Raw genomic sequence first — 19,643 nt, 5'->3', positions numbered from 1 at the left:
TCTTAAATTTGTCCTCCTCCCATTGCTACAGCAGGAAAAAACAGTGGCTGGGGGGGAGAGGGGGAAAATCAGATGGCTAGGAGGAGTCAGCTAGCTCCCTTGCCTCCTGCCCCTCACATCTTGCAGACTTCCTGCCTGCCCTGTACCCATCCACCCCTAGCTCCCCTTAGCCTTTGTCCTCCACAAGAGACAGATTTTCCATGTGCTCTGTGCCTGGGAGGGAATCCAGCCCCAGCTGGAGCTGAGCAGCACTTGTTAGTAAAGGGAAGAGGAGGAAAAGCTGCAGAGGACAAGCGGAGGTGCGGTAGGAGGCTGTTGTGGGTCTGACTCTGGCCCCAACCCAGGTTCAGGGTCAGAGAGTCAGACCCACAGTAGCCACGTGCCTCCCCTCTGCTTTGTATGCACATCCAAGATGAGGGGCTTCCCCCCCATGCTAATTGGGGGAAACAACCTTGTCTTAGATTTGGGTAAAGACAATATATCAATACTGAGGGCTAAAAGGAGAGTTGGTCAGTGTTATGTAGCATAATGAGATCAAACTAAATTAGAACAGGGGACTTTGTCCTATGCACATATGTCACATCATTGAGAAATGGGACTTTTTAACTGGTGGATTGTAAGTGATGAAAATTCTACCACGTATCAGTATTTGTAAAATATTACAGTTGTAATAAAGTACGGACAAAGAGCCTCCTTTGCTTATTCAAAAGGCATCATTGTAAAGTGTCCATCTACTAACAGACCACTGAAGAAGGGAGAGGCAAATACCAACCTCTTTGCTTGGGGAGAATTCTAGGAGGAGATTGCATAGTGTGGAAGATGCTACTACCAGGATTTCATCTGGAGCATTCTGTAAGACCTAAAAGCAAAAAGAGGGAAGTGAAGTCAATTGTTGTGGACAAGGAGCAGATCATTTTGAAACAAAGCGAAGGCTTTTCTTAGCAAGAAACATCAATGGTACCGCAATTCCCCATACTACAGGGAAAGGATATAGAGCCATGTTGCATAGAGAGATCCTCCTGTGTTCCAATCTGCCCCTGTGCTGCGCACGTGGGAAGAGAACGGAAGCTGAAAACAAGGCTTTCCATTCCCCCAACCCTACATCCCAGTTTTTGTAGTCTGAGCCAAGGCAGAAGAACATAACAGCTGTCCCTGTGAGCTAAGAGCTTAGCAAGGGATGCATTCTCCCTTTTAAATAGTCAGCACATCACTAGAGACCAATCAATGCCATTATCCATAAGCACTAAGCAACTCAGGAGAGAACGAGCCTTTGGGGGAACAAGTTCTACCCCAGCATGGTGGTAGTCTGGAACTGGCTGTACCCACAAGCATGTGCAAGCTGAAGGCATCTGATCACGTGAGATCATGACGATGACAAACGGCCTAATGCTTAAACCACTGAGCTTTTATATTCACTGTTATAACAAGAAAACAAATCACCTTCTTCCTGGACATGTGAAAAAAACAATGGTTTTTAATTAGAATTTGGGTTGTCATCTGTTATGCTTCATAGATGTTGGAATACCATATTTTCTTGCATACAAAACACCCTAGAATACAATATACAACTTGTTTTTGAAAGGCAGAATGAAGGAAAAAAGATTTTTCCAGAGTTGCGGCTGCACACAGCAGAAACAAAGCTCAATCTTCAGCTGACTGAGCTATCTAATAGATTAGATATCAAGAAAAACTTTTTCACCAGGAAGGTAGCAAAGTACTGGAACAGGTTACCCAGAGAGGTTGTGGAATCTCCATCCTTGGAGGTTTTAAAGACCTGGCTAAACAAACCCTGGCTGGAATGATCTAGTTGGAGACAGTCCTGCTTTGAACAGGGGGTTGGACTAGATGACCTCCCCTGAGGTCCCTTCCAACCCTCATTTTCTAAGATTGTATGACTCACCCTCCCTTTCCTGCTAGACTAAAGCTGAAAGCCTAGCTGCTGCTGAAAACTAGTCTCCATGACTGGATCTATGATTCTGAAAACAGTTAAAGAGTCTCCAAGGTTGTGAAACAGGAGAAGAGACCAGAAGCAGCTACCAGACAGCAAAACTGCCCTAAGAAGGTTAGCTTGATTAATGGAATATCAAGGCCATTAAAAAGCAGAGACAATCATTAACACCTCTGGAGTGAAAAACAACGAGCCATGAAGTCAACTGACTCCCTGAGCTGCCTAAATAGTATTGCCATGGTTGCTGTGCTGTGTACCAGGAATCAAAGCATGGTACTTCTCTATCCAGACAGAAAATCAGCTTCCCCGCTTAATATATGCAATCCCAATTTTGGTAGGCTGATTCTGGGGGAAAAAAAGTTGTGTGTTGTATGCAAGAAAATATGATAAATCAGATGCACTACTTAAAGAAGAAAAGGGTAATAGTAAGGTCAATTGACCAGTCCTCTATCATGGGGCTTGATACTGCAAAATGGTCTCTTCTGCATGGTTGAGAGAAAGGAAAACAAAGCAAGCTTTCCTTCCCTTGTTACTCTCGAGCTAATTCTTTCTTCTCAGCCCCTCATGCTTCATAGGATCAGAAAACAGCTTTAAATCCCACTCCCAACAGAACAATAACATCCACTCACTGTATTTTATTTTATTTCACTGTTAGTTTGTTTATATACTCATTTAACTTTTTTCAGTAAAATGGATTTTGGCAGGGCCTGAAGTAGTGGAAAATTTCTAACCCTGGTTACTGCCAAAGCAAAAAAAAAAATCTATTTTCTCAACCTGAGTCCCCCGTCCCATTCATTTCCCGCCCCCTCCCTCCCCCCATCTTGGTTGCCCAGCAGCTCAGCTTCAAGGGGAGCATGGGACAGTGCTTGAGATAATGCTCACCCTGTTGCCTGGTGGCTAGAGAACTGTGCTGAAAAGCAGGCAGATTCAAATACACTTACAGGTGAGGGTGCCCATCTCCTTCTATCTGGACAAGTGCCCTAATCATTAGCCTACTAGACTAAAACATGGGAGGGCCCTTTTCCTCCTCCCTGTCCTTACCAGGTGAATCTAGTTCACCATGGACTGAAACCAAATCCAAAACTATGCCAAAGACTGCAGTTCCACAGCTACATTATCTGCCATTGTGGCTGTAGAATTAAATAGGATTATGCCTCAATCCTTCAGCACCACTTAGTGGTATCAGTAACCTGCAGCGCATGTGACAATGAAATCCTTTGTAATTTTCCTTCCTTCAGATTTCTCTTAGGTTTGAGTAACTTGATTTTAAAATAGATCATGAGTTTTGCTTCTGCTCTCCTAACACAAGTTGGGTTTCTAGGTGCTGGACCGCAGCTGCTGTGGAAAGCCATGTGTAAAGGTAGAACGGAGCTGTACTGTCCCTAGAAGAACAGACAGACCATGTCTCAAGAGAAAAAGGAAAGCTCCATGCTCATCACAGCTCTGCTTCTTCCCTTCTCCCTTTCAGCATCCTGTTTCCTAAAGGAACACTATCATGGGAATATAGGGCCAATACCACCTGCCTGTAGCTACAGTCACAATATGAGGGGAATAAAGAAGATGGATTAGAACTTCATACTGTCTTAGATCATGGGAAAAAGAAGGCTGGAAGGGACCTCAGCAGGTCATCCAATACAGACTCCTAGACAAGACAGGCTCATCCCTGACTAAACCATCCCAGACAAGTGTCTGTATAACTTGCTGTTGAAAATTTCCTGGGATGTAGATTACACAATCTGTCGAGGTAGGCTATTCCAATGTTTGACCAACCTTTACAAGTGAGGAAGTTATTCCCCAGCTCCAACTTAGGTTTCCTCTGCTACAGCTTGAGGCTATTACTCCTACTCCTGCCCCTGCAGCCACAGAGTAGTACTAGTCTATCTCCATCCTCTTTATAACTGTCCTACAGGTATTTACTGTTATCAAATCGCACCCCCTCCCCTCAACCTTCTCTTCTCCAGACTAAACGATCCAAGCTCTTTCAGTCCTTCCTCATAAGTCATATTTTCTAGGCCCTCAATCATTTTATTCTTTTCTGCTAGACTCTTTCCAATCTGTCCATTTCTTTCTTGAAATCTGGGGCCTAGAACTGGATGCAGTACTCCAGATGAGGCCACACCAGGGCCTAATAGCTAAGGGATATGGACTTGGTACTACTGCTGTATTTTGTAATAAACTGTAATCACTGCAGAAAAGAAAAACTGTAGACTATGACACTGGGCACTATTTTTGGCTGTTTGCTGATTTGTCAGGTTCAAAAAAATCACAGATTCTGAATTTTGAGTTTCTATTAAATCCCTAATAAAAACACTGAACTGAAGAGATCTCATTTCTATCAAACACAACACTCCCAATGTTTGATTCTCATTTTTTCCCCCCATTTCATACCTTCATTAAGGGTTTCCATACAGCATGATCCTGGAAGCTTGTTCGGAGCTGCTGCACTGACCGTGACAGACTGTGCAAACATCTTTAAAAAAACAGAACAAAACAAAAAACCCAGCCTTTAAAATATGGACTTTGTTTCTTTTCATACAGCTATAACTTCAAATGTGATAATACAATGCAAATATTGAAAGAGAAACATCCTGCAACGTCAGGACATGTATTTTAACGCATTTTCAGAAAACAGAAAATTTCTTTAACTTAATTTTAGCATGTGAAGTATGAATACAATTTCTAGGCAACAAAAATGAAAGCAGAGTTAAACACAATTAAAATGATTTATGCAGACCGAAAAAGGCTCTCACCTGACTGCAGCTAATCGCACCTTGATGCTAGACTCAGACAAGCCATTCACAATTCGGTCCATCATATTTTCTGTCTCAATGATCTGGAGAAAGAGGTTAATGACGCCTGAACAATATGGCACAGACAATTCTTTAAATGTTTGTTAATGTCCATGATATATTTTGCTTGTTCTGCAACATTCTAAATACAGCATAAGAAAAGGGAGTAAACAACCAACAAAAGCAATACCACTTACCTTAATGACCATAGCCCATATACATTTCCCTTATGAAACCATTGAACTTATTTATTCAACAGCACCTCTCTCTTTACTCAACTGTAGTATACTAAATGTTGCACTGAAATAAGACAAAATGGTCAAAATGCTTAATATATTATTAGGGCACTTGTCATTTTGAAACCATCCAGAAGAGGAGCACAACGTGGCTAAGATGTAAACCTAGAACTGGGATGCTACACAGTGTAACAGGGATTTGGCCTTTCTTTAGGAACTGCATTTCAAACTAGATGCTCTTGTCACCAAGTGGGACATACACTGGTTTAGAATCAGTACTACCATACCACCTTGAATAAGTGTTTTCCCCTTTAAAGGTTAGGCTGCCTGCAGGGTAACACCTCACTACTATTACCAGCAAGTAAAGGTATTCCTTTAGTTCAAGAGGGACCTGTGGTTTTTTGGTACTAAAGATCCTAAGACCTGCCCTGCTGATGTTTTCCAGTTTTCTTCCTTTCAAAACACCCTTCCTGTTCATACCAGTGGTTCTCAACTATAATATATAAATTGATGTTTGAAATGGAGTGACATGTTTGAAACTTGGCAAAGTTATTGAGGGTGCTTTGAACATAAAATGTTTGCGAACCACTAATATATGCCCTCCATCACAGCGAGAGGTATGGCATACCTCAACATCCTTCCTTCTCCATGAAGAAAATGCTGAGCACTGCAATCTTCTCCGTATTCTGCTCTCTCTCTATCCACTAATTGGAAAAGTGGGGTGGTGCTGCAGGCTTTTTGGTCAAATTCTCATACAAATCAATGCAATACTAATCATCTCTATACCTAAGGATGGGACCAAGGCAACGATCTCAAATGAAACTTTCTATGAGGAAAGCCTTGGCTACTACACACTTACAATTAACTAGCGGACCTTCTGTTTCAACTTTATTCCACAAAAATATATCTGATATGCTTGACCATGTCAAAGCAAGCAAAGAAGCCCTTCAGGTTGCTTTCCTGAAATAAAGCACCCAGGAATATCATGCAATAAACAAAAGAGGCTGCCCTACCACCAATGCCTTAAGCACATCCAGCAGATGAGATAAAACAATCCATCCCTCCATAGTTTGCAATACTGCAGTCTTTCAGGACAGGATCTCAGATCTCTCAAAGCAACAAAAGTTGCACAACGTTGGGAAGCATGATGTCTCCAACAGGAAAAGCAGACAAGGATAGTTAAGAGACTTTTCCAAAGTCATATACCAATTGTTTGGCAAAACCACAATACAAACCACTGGACTGTGTTTCCTCGTAGTCTGAATATTCTGAATTCCTTTCATTTTGGTGTATTTAATATAAAAAGAAACCACCACTGGTTTTCTAGGAAGCAAACTGGTCAGAAAAGTAAAAATAAGGGGTAATTATTTTAATTATACTTCACAGTAATCTCTCCATTTGAAAAGCAGCACACCATCTGGGTACTTGCATGATCACCACCACTGCAATAACTGAGCCTCTCTCAAAAAATAATGAATGTATCCTGCCATGTGGGGAATTATTATTCCTATCTTGCAGATAGGAAACTGAATTGCTGGAACAAATTCGCCCAAGAACATGAAGTAGCAGGTGCAAGAAATGGGAAATATCCCAAATCCCAGTGCAGTGCCAAAACTAAAATGACCAGCTGTCCTCACTCAAAGAAATGCTATTATAAAAAATAAACTAGTCAAAGCTTGAATGCTTTAAAACAAATGTTATGAAATCTTGGAATCAAATAAAAACAGGGCTGGAAGAGACTTCCAGGGGTCATCTAGTCCAACCCCCTCCTCGAAGCAGGATCATCTCTATCCAAACCATCCCAGACAAATCCTTGTCTAACCTATTCCTAAAACTACCACATTAATACCACACTTGAGAGATCCTAGGAAAAGGGCCACACCCGCACTGCAGAAGAAGGAAAAAACCCCCACAATCCGTGCCAATCTGACCATAGAGTAAAATTCCTCCCTGCCCCTAAATGTGGTGATTGGTCTGAGGGCAAGATACTTTAACAAGGAACCTCTGGGCTTTAATCTCAGCAAATGCTCTAGCATGCTCCAGTCAAAATCCCCAGACTTAGATGCAGCCAACACTGAATGCCTCTGAGAAAGGTGGACATTCCTTCCCCCCTGGCCCTGCTTACACCTGTAGCAACAGGAGGAGGACATTTTTTTCCCAGCTCATGTGGCAACCAAAGCCAAGAAGCCTGGAAAAATCTAAACACCCTTCATTCTGCTCTGCAACCTGGCAACAGCAACTCCACACTGCACAACCTCTAAATGGACAGCCAGAACTCCCCTTTCTGCATCCCCTTCATAACCTTGTCCCACCTCCTTTAATCCTCTTTTGTAACTAAACCAGTTGGGGAGCTCTGCTTCATTCTCCTGCTGCCGAGTGTGCTCCTTTCCAACATCCACCTGCTCTAGGCTGCAGAGCTCTTCTCCTTTAGCAAGGTTTTTGATGCCGTCTCCCATAGCATTCTTACAAGCAAGCTAAGGAAGTATGGGTTGGATGAAGGGATTGTAAAGTGGATAGAAAGCTGGCTGGATTTTTGGGCTCAGTGGGTAGTAATCAATGGCTCAGTGTCTAGCTGGCAGGCAGTATCAAGTGGAGTTCCCCATGGCTAGGTCCTGGGGCAGGTTTTGTTCAACATCTTTATTAATGATCTGGAAGATAAGCTGGAGTGCACCCTCAGCAAGTTTGCAGATAACACCAAGCTGGGGAGTATAGTAGATGCACTGGAGGGTAGAGCTAGGATTCAGAGTGACCTAGACAAATTGGAGGATTGGGCCAAAAGGTTCAACAAGGACAAGTGCAAAGTCCTGCACTTAGCCAGTTGGTCCCCAAGCTGTAGCTGTGCATGGGTTTGTTCCAGCCTAAGCAGCTGCTCTGCAGAAAAGGACTGGGAGGTTACCATGGACAATAAACTGAATATGAGCCAGCAGTGTGCCTTTGTTGCCAACAGCATCCTGGGCTGCATCGATAGGAGTGTTGCCAGCAGAACGAGGGAAGTGATTATTCTGCTCTATTCTGCACTGGAGAAGCCACACCTGGAGTACAGTGTCCAGTTTTGGGGCCCTCCACTAGGATGTGGACAAATTGGAGAGAGTTCAGCAGAGAGCAGTGAAAATGGTTCAGGGGCTGGGAGACCTGACTTCTGAGGACAGGCTGAGGGAACTGGGCTTATTTAGTCAGCAGAAGAGACGACTGAAGTGGGATTTAATAGCAGCCTTCAACTACCTGAAGGGGGGATTTGGCAGCAACCACCTGACAGGTGGTTCTAAAGAGGATGGAGCTGGACTGTTCTCAGTGGTGGAAGATGACAGAACAAGGAGCAATGGTCTCAACTTGTAGCAAGGGAAGTTTAGTTAGATATCAGGAAAACACCTTCTCACTATGTGGGTGGTGAAGCCCTGGAACAGGTTACCTAGAGAGGTTGGTGGTATCTCCATCCTTGGAGGTTTTTAAGGCCGAGCTTGACAAAGCTTTGGCTGGGATGATTTAATTGGGAATGGTCCTGCTTTAAGCAGGCGGTTGGACTAGATGTGACATACTGTGGTCCTTTCCAACCCTCATTTTCTATGATTATCTCCCAGAAACTAGAGAGGGGAGGAGGCTCTTCTGGGCTTCTGAAGTGTTGCTCTTTACAAAGTACTCCAGGCATAGCTCGGCCTATATCATCCCCAACCAGTGGCTTTCCAACCTCCTCTTGTATATCTCCAGTGACAGATAATCCACAACTTCCCTATGCAGCATATTTCACTGCCTCACTGTTCTAACAGTGAAGAAGTTCTTCTAGACATTTAGTCTAAACCTATTTTGCTGCAACTGCATGCCACTGGTCCACATCATACTCTCTGCAGCAATAGGCAGGGAGGTGGAAAGGTGTTCTTCCTCTTCGTTATGGAAACCCTTCAAATATTTGAAGACAGCTAACATGTCCCCTCTTAATCGCTTTTTCCACAAGTTGAACGTGCCTATTTCATTCAACCTCTCTTTATATGACTTGGGTCCCAAACCATTTATCATTTTTGTCACCTGCCTCTGGACCGTCTCTAATTTCTCCATGTCCTCTTTAAAACACGAAGCTCAAACTTTGCACAATACTCTAGATGAGGACTAATTAATGCCAAGTAGAGGCATTATCACCTCTTGCATCTTGCACCTATTAATATATACCAAAACTGCATTTCCCTTTTGTGCGGCCATGTAACACTGCAGACTCGCATTGAGTTTGTGATTCACCAAGACGCCTAGTTTCTTCTCCATACCACTGCCATCCAGTCAGTTGTTACCAATATTGCGTTTCACATATTATTGCTTGCTTCAATAAATTCACTGTAGAGACTATTGTAAATTTCATTATTTGTATCTTCCAAAGTTATTATGAAATGGTTAGAAGTTTGATGAAAAAAAGATATTAGAATACTCGATTTGGCAAGAATGAAACCCTGCACAAGTGACAGTAGTTCTGAATTCCACTCCAATGTGTTTCTTTAAAACTAGAATTACAGCATGTGGCAAAGATTTTTAAACACACTTCTAACATGATGCAAGCTTTGTAAATCCTGCCAACCTACTGTAATCCATGCAAGAGCTAAGCACTAAAATGGGTCTGAATTCAGAGAAGTCCTTCAAAATACATTCTTTTACACTACAAAAACTCTTCACTAGTACAGTATAGAAGACATTTACTATTCAGGATATCATGACTAAAAATTGTCCAATTTTCATCATTCTATGGAGGTGTTAAGAATGTAGCACTATATAGAAAAATAGTATGAAATAGCAAGTTACCAAAACATTGGTAAACAATGCATAAACTGTACATAAGGATTCTATACTGCAAATAAGACTACACAATATGATGCTACAAGTGCTAGTCACCTACTTAAAATAGTTGGAGGTCACTATTTTAATGGTTGGTCCATCACTCTTAATATAATCACTGTTGAATTGAGAAGTATTCTCCTGCTAGTTATGGATTCTGGGAGACTTATAACAGCATCTAAACATTCTTGTAAATAACATCATTTCACATTAAGCAGATTTTTTGGAAGCAGGAACAAAATTAAGTCTCAACAATCAAAAAATTGCACAGCAACTCGCACTGGTGAAACTCCATTTAAATCCACTATGTACACTGTTATGAAAAAGAGCAGGATTTGATACCATTTAAGAAAAGAAATGGGATATTAATAGCTAAATGGAGAATTAAATAGTTTGAATGCATGAAGTTGCTGCATTAAATGTAAACAGTTCTTTTTAACGCATTTCAGAGAAGCTCTTTGGTAATAACATTTTTGGCACCATGTAACCAAACTGCACTGATGACAGAGCATGTTCAGGTAAGAGACAATCTAGAAAGAGCTAGAGCTGTCTAAACAACTGACAAACACATATGGAGAAACCAGGGTTCTGCTCAGAGGATGGAATATTTTCAAAAGAGACACTTTACAATTAGTGTGACTTTTTCAGCAGTCCCTTTTATTTTAGGGAGAGATGGAATGACTGCATTTTAAGGTGCCAAGGCAAGGCAAATGATATAAACTAGTTCAGTAAAGGAAAAAAAATTACTCCTCGTCTACAAACAAAACCCCCTTATTTTTGTAAAATATTGTATTTTACTGTTATATTTAAGAAACAAATTTTGCACAAACTGTTGTTATTAAAGAATCACAGAAAAGTAGGGCTGAACAGTACCTCCGGAGGCCATCTAGTTCAGTGGAGACCAACCCTTTTTGGCAGGAGTGCCATAAGATAAACCCCAGACCCTCCAAGTGTCACACTGATCCCTTTCTCTTGCCTGATCTGCTGCTCTGCTTCCTGCTCCCTACCCTGTGCTCTCTGCCCCAATCCATTGCTCTGTATTCTGCTCCCTGCATTATCTGCTGCGGTGTTCCCTGATCCCTTCCCAATCTGCCACACGCCACACGCACAAGTGGTGCCTGTGCCACTTGGACCCATTTTTGTGGTTTATCAAGGTGGGTTTGAATCCTGAATCGCCCTGTCCACCAGAGCACGTGCAACTCTACATAACCTGACATCATCACGAAGGTGACTGAAAAGATTAAGTATGTCATACTGTACAATAGTAAAATATTTTCAGGATAATCAGCTTTGAACTGATAATTCTACTTCTAGTATGGTGACATTTGAGAGACAGAGAGAGAGAGAGAGAGAATTAAACCCAAGTGATATTTCTGTCTCAAGCTATATCAGATTTTGTAGTATTTATAGGGTTAACATGCATGGAGAGGTGTGGTAGGGCACTGTTGGTGTCTGCCACTTTAAGGGCCCAGCCAAGCAGCCAGCAGGTGTTTGATTGCTGGGGCCATTTTAGATCCCTGGCCGCCCATATAAACAGAGCAGTTCCCTGCTGGCAGGCAGGCAGTAACATCGCCTGGCTGCATGCAACATCCCGGAGGTAAGGGAGGAGCTGTAGGGCACAGTTCGGAGGCTTCTGGTCCTGGGCATGATCTAAAACTGCACCCTGCCGGGAGTGGGTGGCCTGGTGGGGCGCTCAGTGGTGCGGGAGCCTCCAGGAAATGCCAGGTTGTGACCACCCTGATGAAAGGCGGGTCAGGGCACCTTAATAACCCCATTTCCCACAACCAGGTGGGTCACCCGCTAGTAGGATCCAGAGGGTGGACCCAAGAGAGAGAGAGAGACTCAGAGGCCTGATGTAGAGTACCCTTGACTGGTCCATGCTGGGGCCAGGACCAAACTGGTCTAAAAGGCCAGGGGCCCGCCGCAAGGGATGCCCAGAGCTGAGGGCCTGGGGTTCTGACTGGCCTGGAGGTGGGGCCAGGGCCTGCGTGGCCAAAGGTCACGGGGGGACCACGCCCAAGAGGGGAAATAGTTTCAGGGAGCTAGGCAGCCCAAATGAGGGTGGGGTGGGCTGCCTGAATGGAGGGATCTTAGAGGAGTCCCGATTGGAGGATTCTGGAGCCCAGTGTGGGGCCGGTGACAGTAAGAACCATGAATGCCATCTGCAAGGCTTAGGCTGCAGTGTAGGGGAGGAATGGAGCCGCAGATAGCACCCCCTGGCATTGGGGCAAGAAATGGGCAGCCTCCCATCTAATTAATATCATTAATTAATTAACAAGGCATGGCAGGAAAGAAGGCAGGCAGTTGGCCCATAACAGGTGGCTAGATCAGCCAGCCCCAGAGAAGGCCCCCTGTTACAAGAGGATAAATCCATCCTTGCTATTTTCTCCTTTTTTCATAATGAAAATCTAATCCTATTGCTGAATTAGCATTTATTTTCATAGCAATTATACCATCCTCATTCAATATCTTGAATATATGACTAGGAATATCAAACCCCCATCACAAAGTTCCTGTGATGCTTCCTGGGCCCTGATCCACAGCCTCAATGATCTTTGCTAGTCACACGGCAGCTTTATGTTAGAACTGAACAGTACCCAAGTTCAAGACAGCTTAAGTGGCCCACAAACCAAGGACTAGATAAAGAGGAGACAATACTCCAACCTTACTCTTTAGTAGTGGCATCTGTACAGTCAGCATGGCTACAAATTCATACGGTAGAATCACAGAGTAATGTAGCAGTGATGGTCCAGGAATTATGCAAGAGGCAAAGATTTCTTAGGGTGATATCTTTTATTGGACCAACTGCATAGTTGGGATAGCATAAACAAGCTCTCGAATGCAAAACATTCTTCATCGGGTCTGATATTTATATACACCGTGAGCTCCCATGCACTTTGCCTTGTGCGAACAAGGAAGTTTTATTTGACCCACTGTTGCTTTTCTAGGTTTATTTTTGAGACTACATTTGCAGTCTACTAGGATGTCAAACAATATATCAGAATAGAGCTTTAGAAATTCTAAGACTAAAATGATCAAAGATCATAGAACAATCACAGCACAAAACGTACTATACATAAAACATACCTATATAGCCAAAATCAAAATATAACCAAGACATACGTTGAAAGACATTACAGCACAAGTTAAAAAAAAAAGTTATTTTCATAAATAAGCATTTATACTACTGTTGTAATCTGTCAATGGTGTTTGAAACTTCAGTGTTCAAGATCAAATTCTTTTAGACCTTGTGCAAAGAAAGTGTAATATAAGGGCCTAAGTTAACAATAACAGCATTCATTTTCCCCATGATGCTTTGAACAGGGTAATGCTAAAAGTCACTGATGTTACTCTTCACCATGACATAAAAGTTCATGACACTTCCTGTCTGAAGGTACACATTCCTAGACTCACCTTCTTCCGAATGTCTTCATCATTCGCTCCAAGGGAAGCATAGAGCTTGAATGCAGCCTGGCGCAGTTCATGAGCATGCTTTAAGTCATGGTCAAGCTATTTAAAATAAATTTTTAAATATTATATTCAGAATCTTTATAAAATAATGTAATTGTAACTTGCAAATATATCTTTTTAACTGGCATCGGTTAGTGCATGCTCACTCAGGTTTTGGCTATGCTGAGCTATGAATAGGCAGGAACACTAAAAATTGCAGATTAGCTAAACACTGCATGAGCTTACCCTATTGAATGAAATAATTAAGGTTAAGCACATCATTAAGTGCTTCAATGGTTTACAGGCTATAAGACAGTCATAATGAAGAAACATATGCAACGACTCAGAAGCACAGTACTTGTGAGTAGTATTTTCCTTGATCAAATCAGACCCTCACTTCTTCCTTTCTCAGCATGGGCTACATTCAGGAACATACCCAGGAATTGCAAGTCAAGTGTAAGGTAGGCTGGGGTCTCAGACCAAGTCCAGGAGTCCCCTTTCTAGACAGAATAGAGTGCTGAGTGATCCTGTAAGAAAACTACAAGTAAAAGAATACTATCAAGCTACCTAGTTCTTCCCACTTTTTGTTTTGGAAGAGGCTGTTGGCAAGCAGAGCAATGCAATAACTGAAAGATTATTTTACTTAAATTTCTGAAGTCATTTATCTGCAGTTTCAAAACCTCTCTGACAAGTGTTGGGAAGTTTTGTTCTGAATGAGAGAGATAACATACCCTTTTGATATCGGTGATTGCACTGACTGAGCTAGGGTACTTAAAGTAGTCAGCAAGCATTGCAATAAGGTGGTCAGTAATGCTGGCGATTCTCTGGAGCTCAACATCTGTTTCAATCAAGTAGGCAAGTGTTTCTGCTCCTTCTACTCGTTCCTCCAGCAATCTCTCCTTGCTGCACATTCGGACCAAACATGGCAGTGTCTGGCAGGCACAAAAACAGTTTTAAGTGAAGATAAATGTAATCTATCAAGACCTTTACAAATTCAGTTTGATATCCAGTGCAAGTTTCTTCACCAGCATCTGCATACCCAGTAACCTTTGAGAAAAGAAGGTCAAATGATTGCAAGAATCACATACAGAAACTCAGCTTAACTGATTGAATTAGGCATTATTTGCAGTCATCACTGCAGCAGATGGTTATCCTAATATCTTTTGGGGTCATAATACTCGGTGCAAATATCATGTTCGCAAGTGACTCAATTAAAAAGTTCTGTATGGAAGCTAAATATGTTCATGTAAGGGTGTTTACTAGCAAAGCCATTATATATGCTTTAGAGAAGAACAGATTATGCTCAAACCCACCCAAGCCTTTTGTTTTGATGCCAGAGCCCACAAGCAATGCTGTGGAGAGGCATCCTAAGTACCAGAGTGAAAATTTACTGCCTTTATGTCTTCCAGCTCCTGGAATCTGCATGTCATGCTGTGTTATCTAATAGCTGATATAAGCAGAAAGCCCCAGAAGAGGTCTATAGCTTACTGTAAACAGATCAGCAGTGAAACAAAGATTAGAAATAGACATGTGGTCTCTCCTTACTCACAGAATCTCTTAGCTGAAAATGTAAGAGGCCCTGAAGCAGCAAGAAAGGGACATTTGGGAGGGTGGATCTGCTAAAGCAACATATTACTACCAGGACTCCAGATACTCGTATATATCCTAGAGTACATCTACCCTGAAAAATGCCTCATGTTGTTGTGATGCTCAATCTAGCTCAGGTCCTGGACACTGTCTAGCCACAACAGCACAGAAATCAATGGTGGCTAATTTATATAGGGATTTTTTGGCAGGTTAAACTAACCTAGGTGAAGTCTAGAGCTGTTAACACTATAACTTCAACTTCTGGACTGCAGGCTAAGTGCAAACCATGAAGCTAAGACATCTGACACGCACGGATCCCCAACAGTTGGAAAACTTGGCAGTGGGGAGCAATACAAGGTCTACACAGCATGATCCAGTCTTTCCCAGGCCACTGCCCATGCAACAGGATCAGGGCCAGGCCCGTTTCCTGCGCCTCCAGATCAGGCCAGGCTGCTCCCCCTTACCCCACACACATCCAGATCAAGGCAGCTCCATCCCACCTCTCCTCACCTGTTCAGATTGGGACCACAACACCCTGCCCTGTGTATCCAGGCTCCCCACACTCCACCCTCCCCACCCCACGTGTTTAGATCAGGGCCACTCCACTCAGTCTGCTGGGGTCAAAAACAGCCCCAGCCAGATCCAGATCTGGCCTGTGGAGGGGGGCCTGGCACTGCAAATCTGTCCTACAGGGTGAAAAGGTTAGGCACCTCTGATCTAGAACGAGGGGTCTGTCTCCAAATACCAGCAAAAGTTGCAACATTTATCCGCTTCAGCAGCCTCTGAACTAACTTGTGTTCTTTTGGATCTTTCTCCAACCTGGAGCATCTGCTATACCATCAATTTGTAGAGCAAAACGTCCTTAAATGTGTTATACAGTCTGGTGAAGAAAACATGCAGAAAGACCCGGGAACACTTGTAGAAGAACCTCAAGAGTCAGAAGCATCATTATTTTCTTTCTGAAAATCCATGAGAAGGAGATGAGCTACAAAGACTAGGAGCATAAACATTTGTCAAGCTTGTACTGATCAGGACAGCTCCATTAGAGGGGTGGAAGAAATCCTAAGTACATAAAATCTTAAAATTCCGAAAACATGATGCGTAACACACCAAGCCGCCTTACCAGGGAAAGTGCCTGGTTCCAAACCTGGGCTGCTGGCAAGGCCTCCACAACACTGTTGTGCTCAGGAGGCTATACATACAATGGAGACTTTAAACCACCTCTGCACTTCTATGATCTCAGGCTCCCCTCAATCCAATTAAAAGCCAGTTCAGGGCTATCAGGACACCTGGGAACTATTACAGTAATAAGAAACACTTGTGAAATGGAGATGTTGGTACAAGGGGATGCTGCGGTGGATCTAAACCACCTAAGGATCTCAACACAGAAGGTGAACCTCCCAGTGCCAGATTTGCTACCTTTAAGCTTGGTCTGCACTGGGGGAAGCAGTGGAAGGTCTAGAAGATTAAGTATTTCAAAGATGTTCACGGAGGTAAACTATCGCTCTCTCTCACTCTTCCCACGGTCTGAAGTGGCCACTGCTACTCCAACAACTTTCACCCTCCATGTATTTCAAACCAGACTCTCTTCTTAAAGATGATTGGTGGAAACCAGTGACAGAAGGACCCTGAAACTAGGTCCTTAATTCCCCTTATTCCTTCCACAACTTCTCTACTTTATATAACATGACAATCACAGCCTTGGTGAGAGGCCGCATAACTCAGGAGAGATCAGTTCTCTCACAGATGAAGATGCTTTCTGCTCCTTCTAAGGTAGGCCTAAATAAAAAGTAAGTATGAAAATAAATTTAAAATAACAGAACTAAACATTTTGCTGACATAACTGCATTGATATAAATGGACTTATATAATCTGTAAGAAATTCTTTGAGTTATTCGCCAAGATCCGAACAAAAAACATTCGCTTAATCTTCTGAGGATTCACCTACATTAGAACATGAAAGAGTGTGATACTGCTCCAGGAGACCAGTACCCTCCTTGTCTTTTGAGTACTAGATGTAAAACTGTTGGCATCATCACAAATGCTTTTCTGAAGCTTGGGGAGAGCCAATGTCATTCTGTGCGCATGGAGAAAGCCTGATTTTCTATCACGGACACAAACTCTGCAGAGTCAAAAGAAAATGATTTCTTTGACAGATCCTTAGGTTTAGGCCTGAAGTGTTCAATAGGTTCAAGTGCTGATGCTAATAATTCTGTTGAGTGTTGGTTGAACCCTTCATATGCTAAGGCCTTATTCCACAAACAGGAGTTTCCCTCCTACTGCTGACTGGGTACAAGAATGTCACAGAAACGAAAAAACGGTGAAAACTGTTCCTTGGCTAAATACCACTCCAGTTGCGTTTCATAAACCTGAACCATCTGCCATCACTGGATGAATTTCAAAAGCACAAATAGGAATTAGGTAGCTGACTTTTAAAGAGAACTGGACACAACTCTACACTGTATTTCTCTGAAAACTTCCACAGACTTTAGCCGTGCTTGTTACATTTTGTTCTAGCTGTACACAAAAGTACTAAAAATATTACATTTGCATTTTAATTTGTTTATATTTGAAATGCAACATGCACTTGTGAAGCATCCAACCAGCTTACCTTTAACACAATGCAGTTGTCATCTGTCCGGATTGCTCCAGCTCTGCACATGTAAGTAAGGCTGTAACAAGATAGCAGAACATAAAGCTGCTGCCTATTATTCTTTAAATTTCTAAAGTAACTTACTGTGCAAGGAACAGATTAAATTAAAAACATACGATTCACTTTGCCCTAATGCTCATTTTAAGTCATGATTAATCTAAAATATGATACTATTCAGCATAATGTCTGCATAATCAAATTGGTTTTCCACGTGCATCTTTTAGAGTTTAAGATGTCAAAACACTGAAACCATGGCAAGACTAAGACTATGGGTTGGGTTTTGCTCATACTGACAGCACCATAAGTCTGTTATGACTCTACTAAAGTCAGTCAATTCATAACCCTCTAAAGCAGTGGTTTTTAACCTGTGGTCCATGGACCCCTGGGGGTATGTAGACTATTTCTAAGGGATCCATGAAAGATGACTATGATCAATCAAAAGTATGTGAATACCCACACTTAAATTCAAAAGAGTCTGCACCTCCATTTGAAATTCCCAAAGGGGTCTGCACCTCCATTCAAATTTTTTTAGGGGTCCACAAATGAAATAAAGGTTGAAAACCACTGCTCTAAAGCCACTGCAAGCAAGGATATAACTGGGACTTATATTTACAGCAGTTCTGTATTAAATGCTTCAAAGAACAGAGCTCTGTTACTGACATGACTCAGGTAAGCATTCCCTCTCAGAACAGTACATATGGACATGCTTAAAATCCACTGAAGTCAAAGGGATTTGAATCCACCCCAGTTTGACACAGGTTCTTGTCTCTATGTATAACAGTAACTATTGATATGAAGAACTTCTTAAATCTCTTAATTTCTACATGTTTAAATGTTTTATCTTAATTCCATAGCCATGCAAGATTTTGCAATGAAGTCTGTGGGAAACTTGTATCCTCATCACAATTCCTAAACAAAGAGCATGCTGTTTTCTCCAGGTACTGGTATGGTCCTTACAGAAATATCCTACATTCTTGGATGTGTTCATTGGGGTTATTGTAGGGTAGGGGTTTGGTAGCTAGGTAGGTAAAGGAGTCACTAATTTCTTACAGATGGACAAGAAATATCATGGATGAGCAGTTAAATGGCAACCGTGCAAGAGATTGTTACATGGTTTTTGGAGAACCAGAGATGTATCAAAGGTGACAAAGGTTTACAGAGTTTAAGGCACTGTGGGGAAGGTGGTCCTCAGTCTTTTTAGAACAGTAGTTTTCTAAAATAACTTACTGTGCAAGGAAGTTACTTTTTTCATTTTCGGACCCCTAAAGTTTTGAATGGAGGTGTGGACCCCTTTGATTGTAAGTGTAGTATTCACATGCTTTTGATTGATTTTAGGCATATTTCGCAGACCCCTTAGCTATAGCCTGTGTACACCCAGGAGTCTGCAGACCACAGGTTGAAAACCACTCTCTTAGATTTCTGTCCATCTCAGCGAGAGCAATTCTCTCAGCTCCTAGGTTTCAAATAACAAATTGTGCATCAAGGAAGAATCAGGTGTTTTAGACTGACATCTATTGAAATTGATAGTTAACTTAAATGTAATAATCCCACCCAAATTAACACACAATTTACCTATGTATCAAAATGAAAGTTAGAAGGGGAAAAAAAACCCATCAGTTTAATTGTTCGGGTATGAAGACGAGGGATGGGAATTGAGGAGTCATGGCTATATAAGCACTTATTACAGAATACAGTGCCACTTTTATGTACATAATTAAAAATAAATCTCCATTACTCCTACAAAATTGATCCTGTCCTATGCCACCCACCAATAAAAGTGACACATCTAGCTAAAAAAAACTACTATCAAGGAAAAGCTAAATAGAAGAGATCACACTGCCCTCTTTGTCCAAAAAAATGTATCAAAACTTCCCTCCTGTCTAGTATGAGCCTAGGTCAGCTAGACCAAGTTTACCCATAACCTGGCCTGGGCACGTATCTGGAAAGTCTAAATATGGCAATGTCCAAATTTGAAGTAAAAAAGGTAGCTGTGAGAACCATTTTGTAATGAATAAAGTCAGAACAGTTCATTATCTCAAGAGAACACAAAACGAGAGGTACAAAAAGCACTCCTTACGTGGGGGGGTCTCAAAAATAAATGCCCTTTGTCTTCTCTCATAACCAACCACGCTGGAAACTCCTAATAAACTGAATAAACATCAGCATGG

The 19,643-nt window shown here is 42.1% G+C and overlaps 1 protein-coding gene across 8 annotated transcripts in view; it reads right to left on the bottom strand.

Moving 5' to 3' along the window:
* The window catches only part of ARMC8 (armadillo repeat containing 8), a 107,798-nt gene that overhangs the window by 16,003 nt on the left and 72,152 nt on the right, over window positions 1-19,643 (bottom strand). For all 8 annotated transcript variants that reach the window (XM_019489838.2, XM_006270443.4, XM_006270445.4 and 5 more), the window contains 6 exons: window positions 17,434-17,494; window positions 13,967-14,167; window positions 13,200-13,295; window positions 4,699-4,781; window positions 4,337-4,418; window positions 773-859 (listed from right to left, as the gene is read on the bottom strand). In XM_019489838.2, coding sequence (XP_019345383.1) covers window positions 773-859; window positions 4,337-4,418; window positions 4,699-4,781; window positions 13,200-13,295; window positions 13,967-14,167; window positions 17,434-17,494 — 610 coding nt within the window. The remainder of the gene's footprint in view (window positions 1-772; window positions 860-4,336; window positions 4,419-4,698; window positions 4,782-13,199; window positions 13,296-13,966; window positions 14,168-17,433; window positions 17,495-19,643) is intronic.

The sequence above is a fragment of the Alligator mississippiensis genome, chromosome 7, assembly GCF_030867095.1.
Source record: "Alligator mississippiensis isolate rAllMis1 chromosome 7, rAllMis1, whole genome shotgun sequence".
In the NCBI taxonomy this organism is placed as follows: Eukaryota; Metazoa; Chordata; order Crocodylia; family Alligatoridae; genus Alligator; species Alligator mississippiensis.
This window is presented reverse-complemented; position numbering and strand designations above follow the sequence as displayed.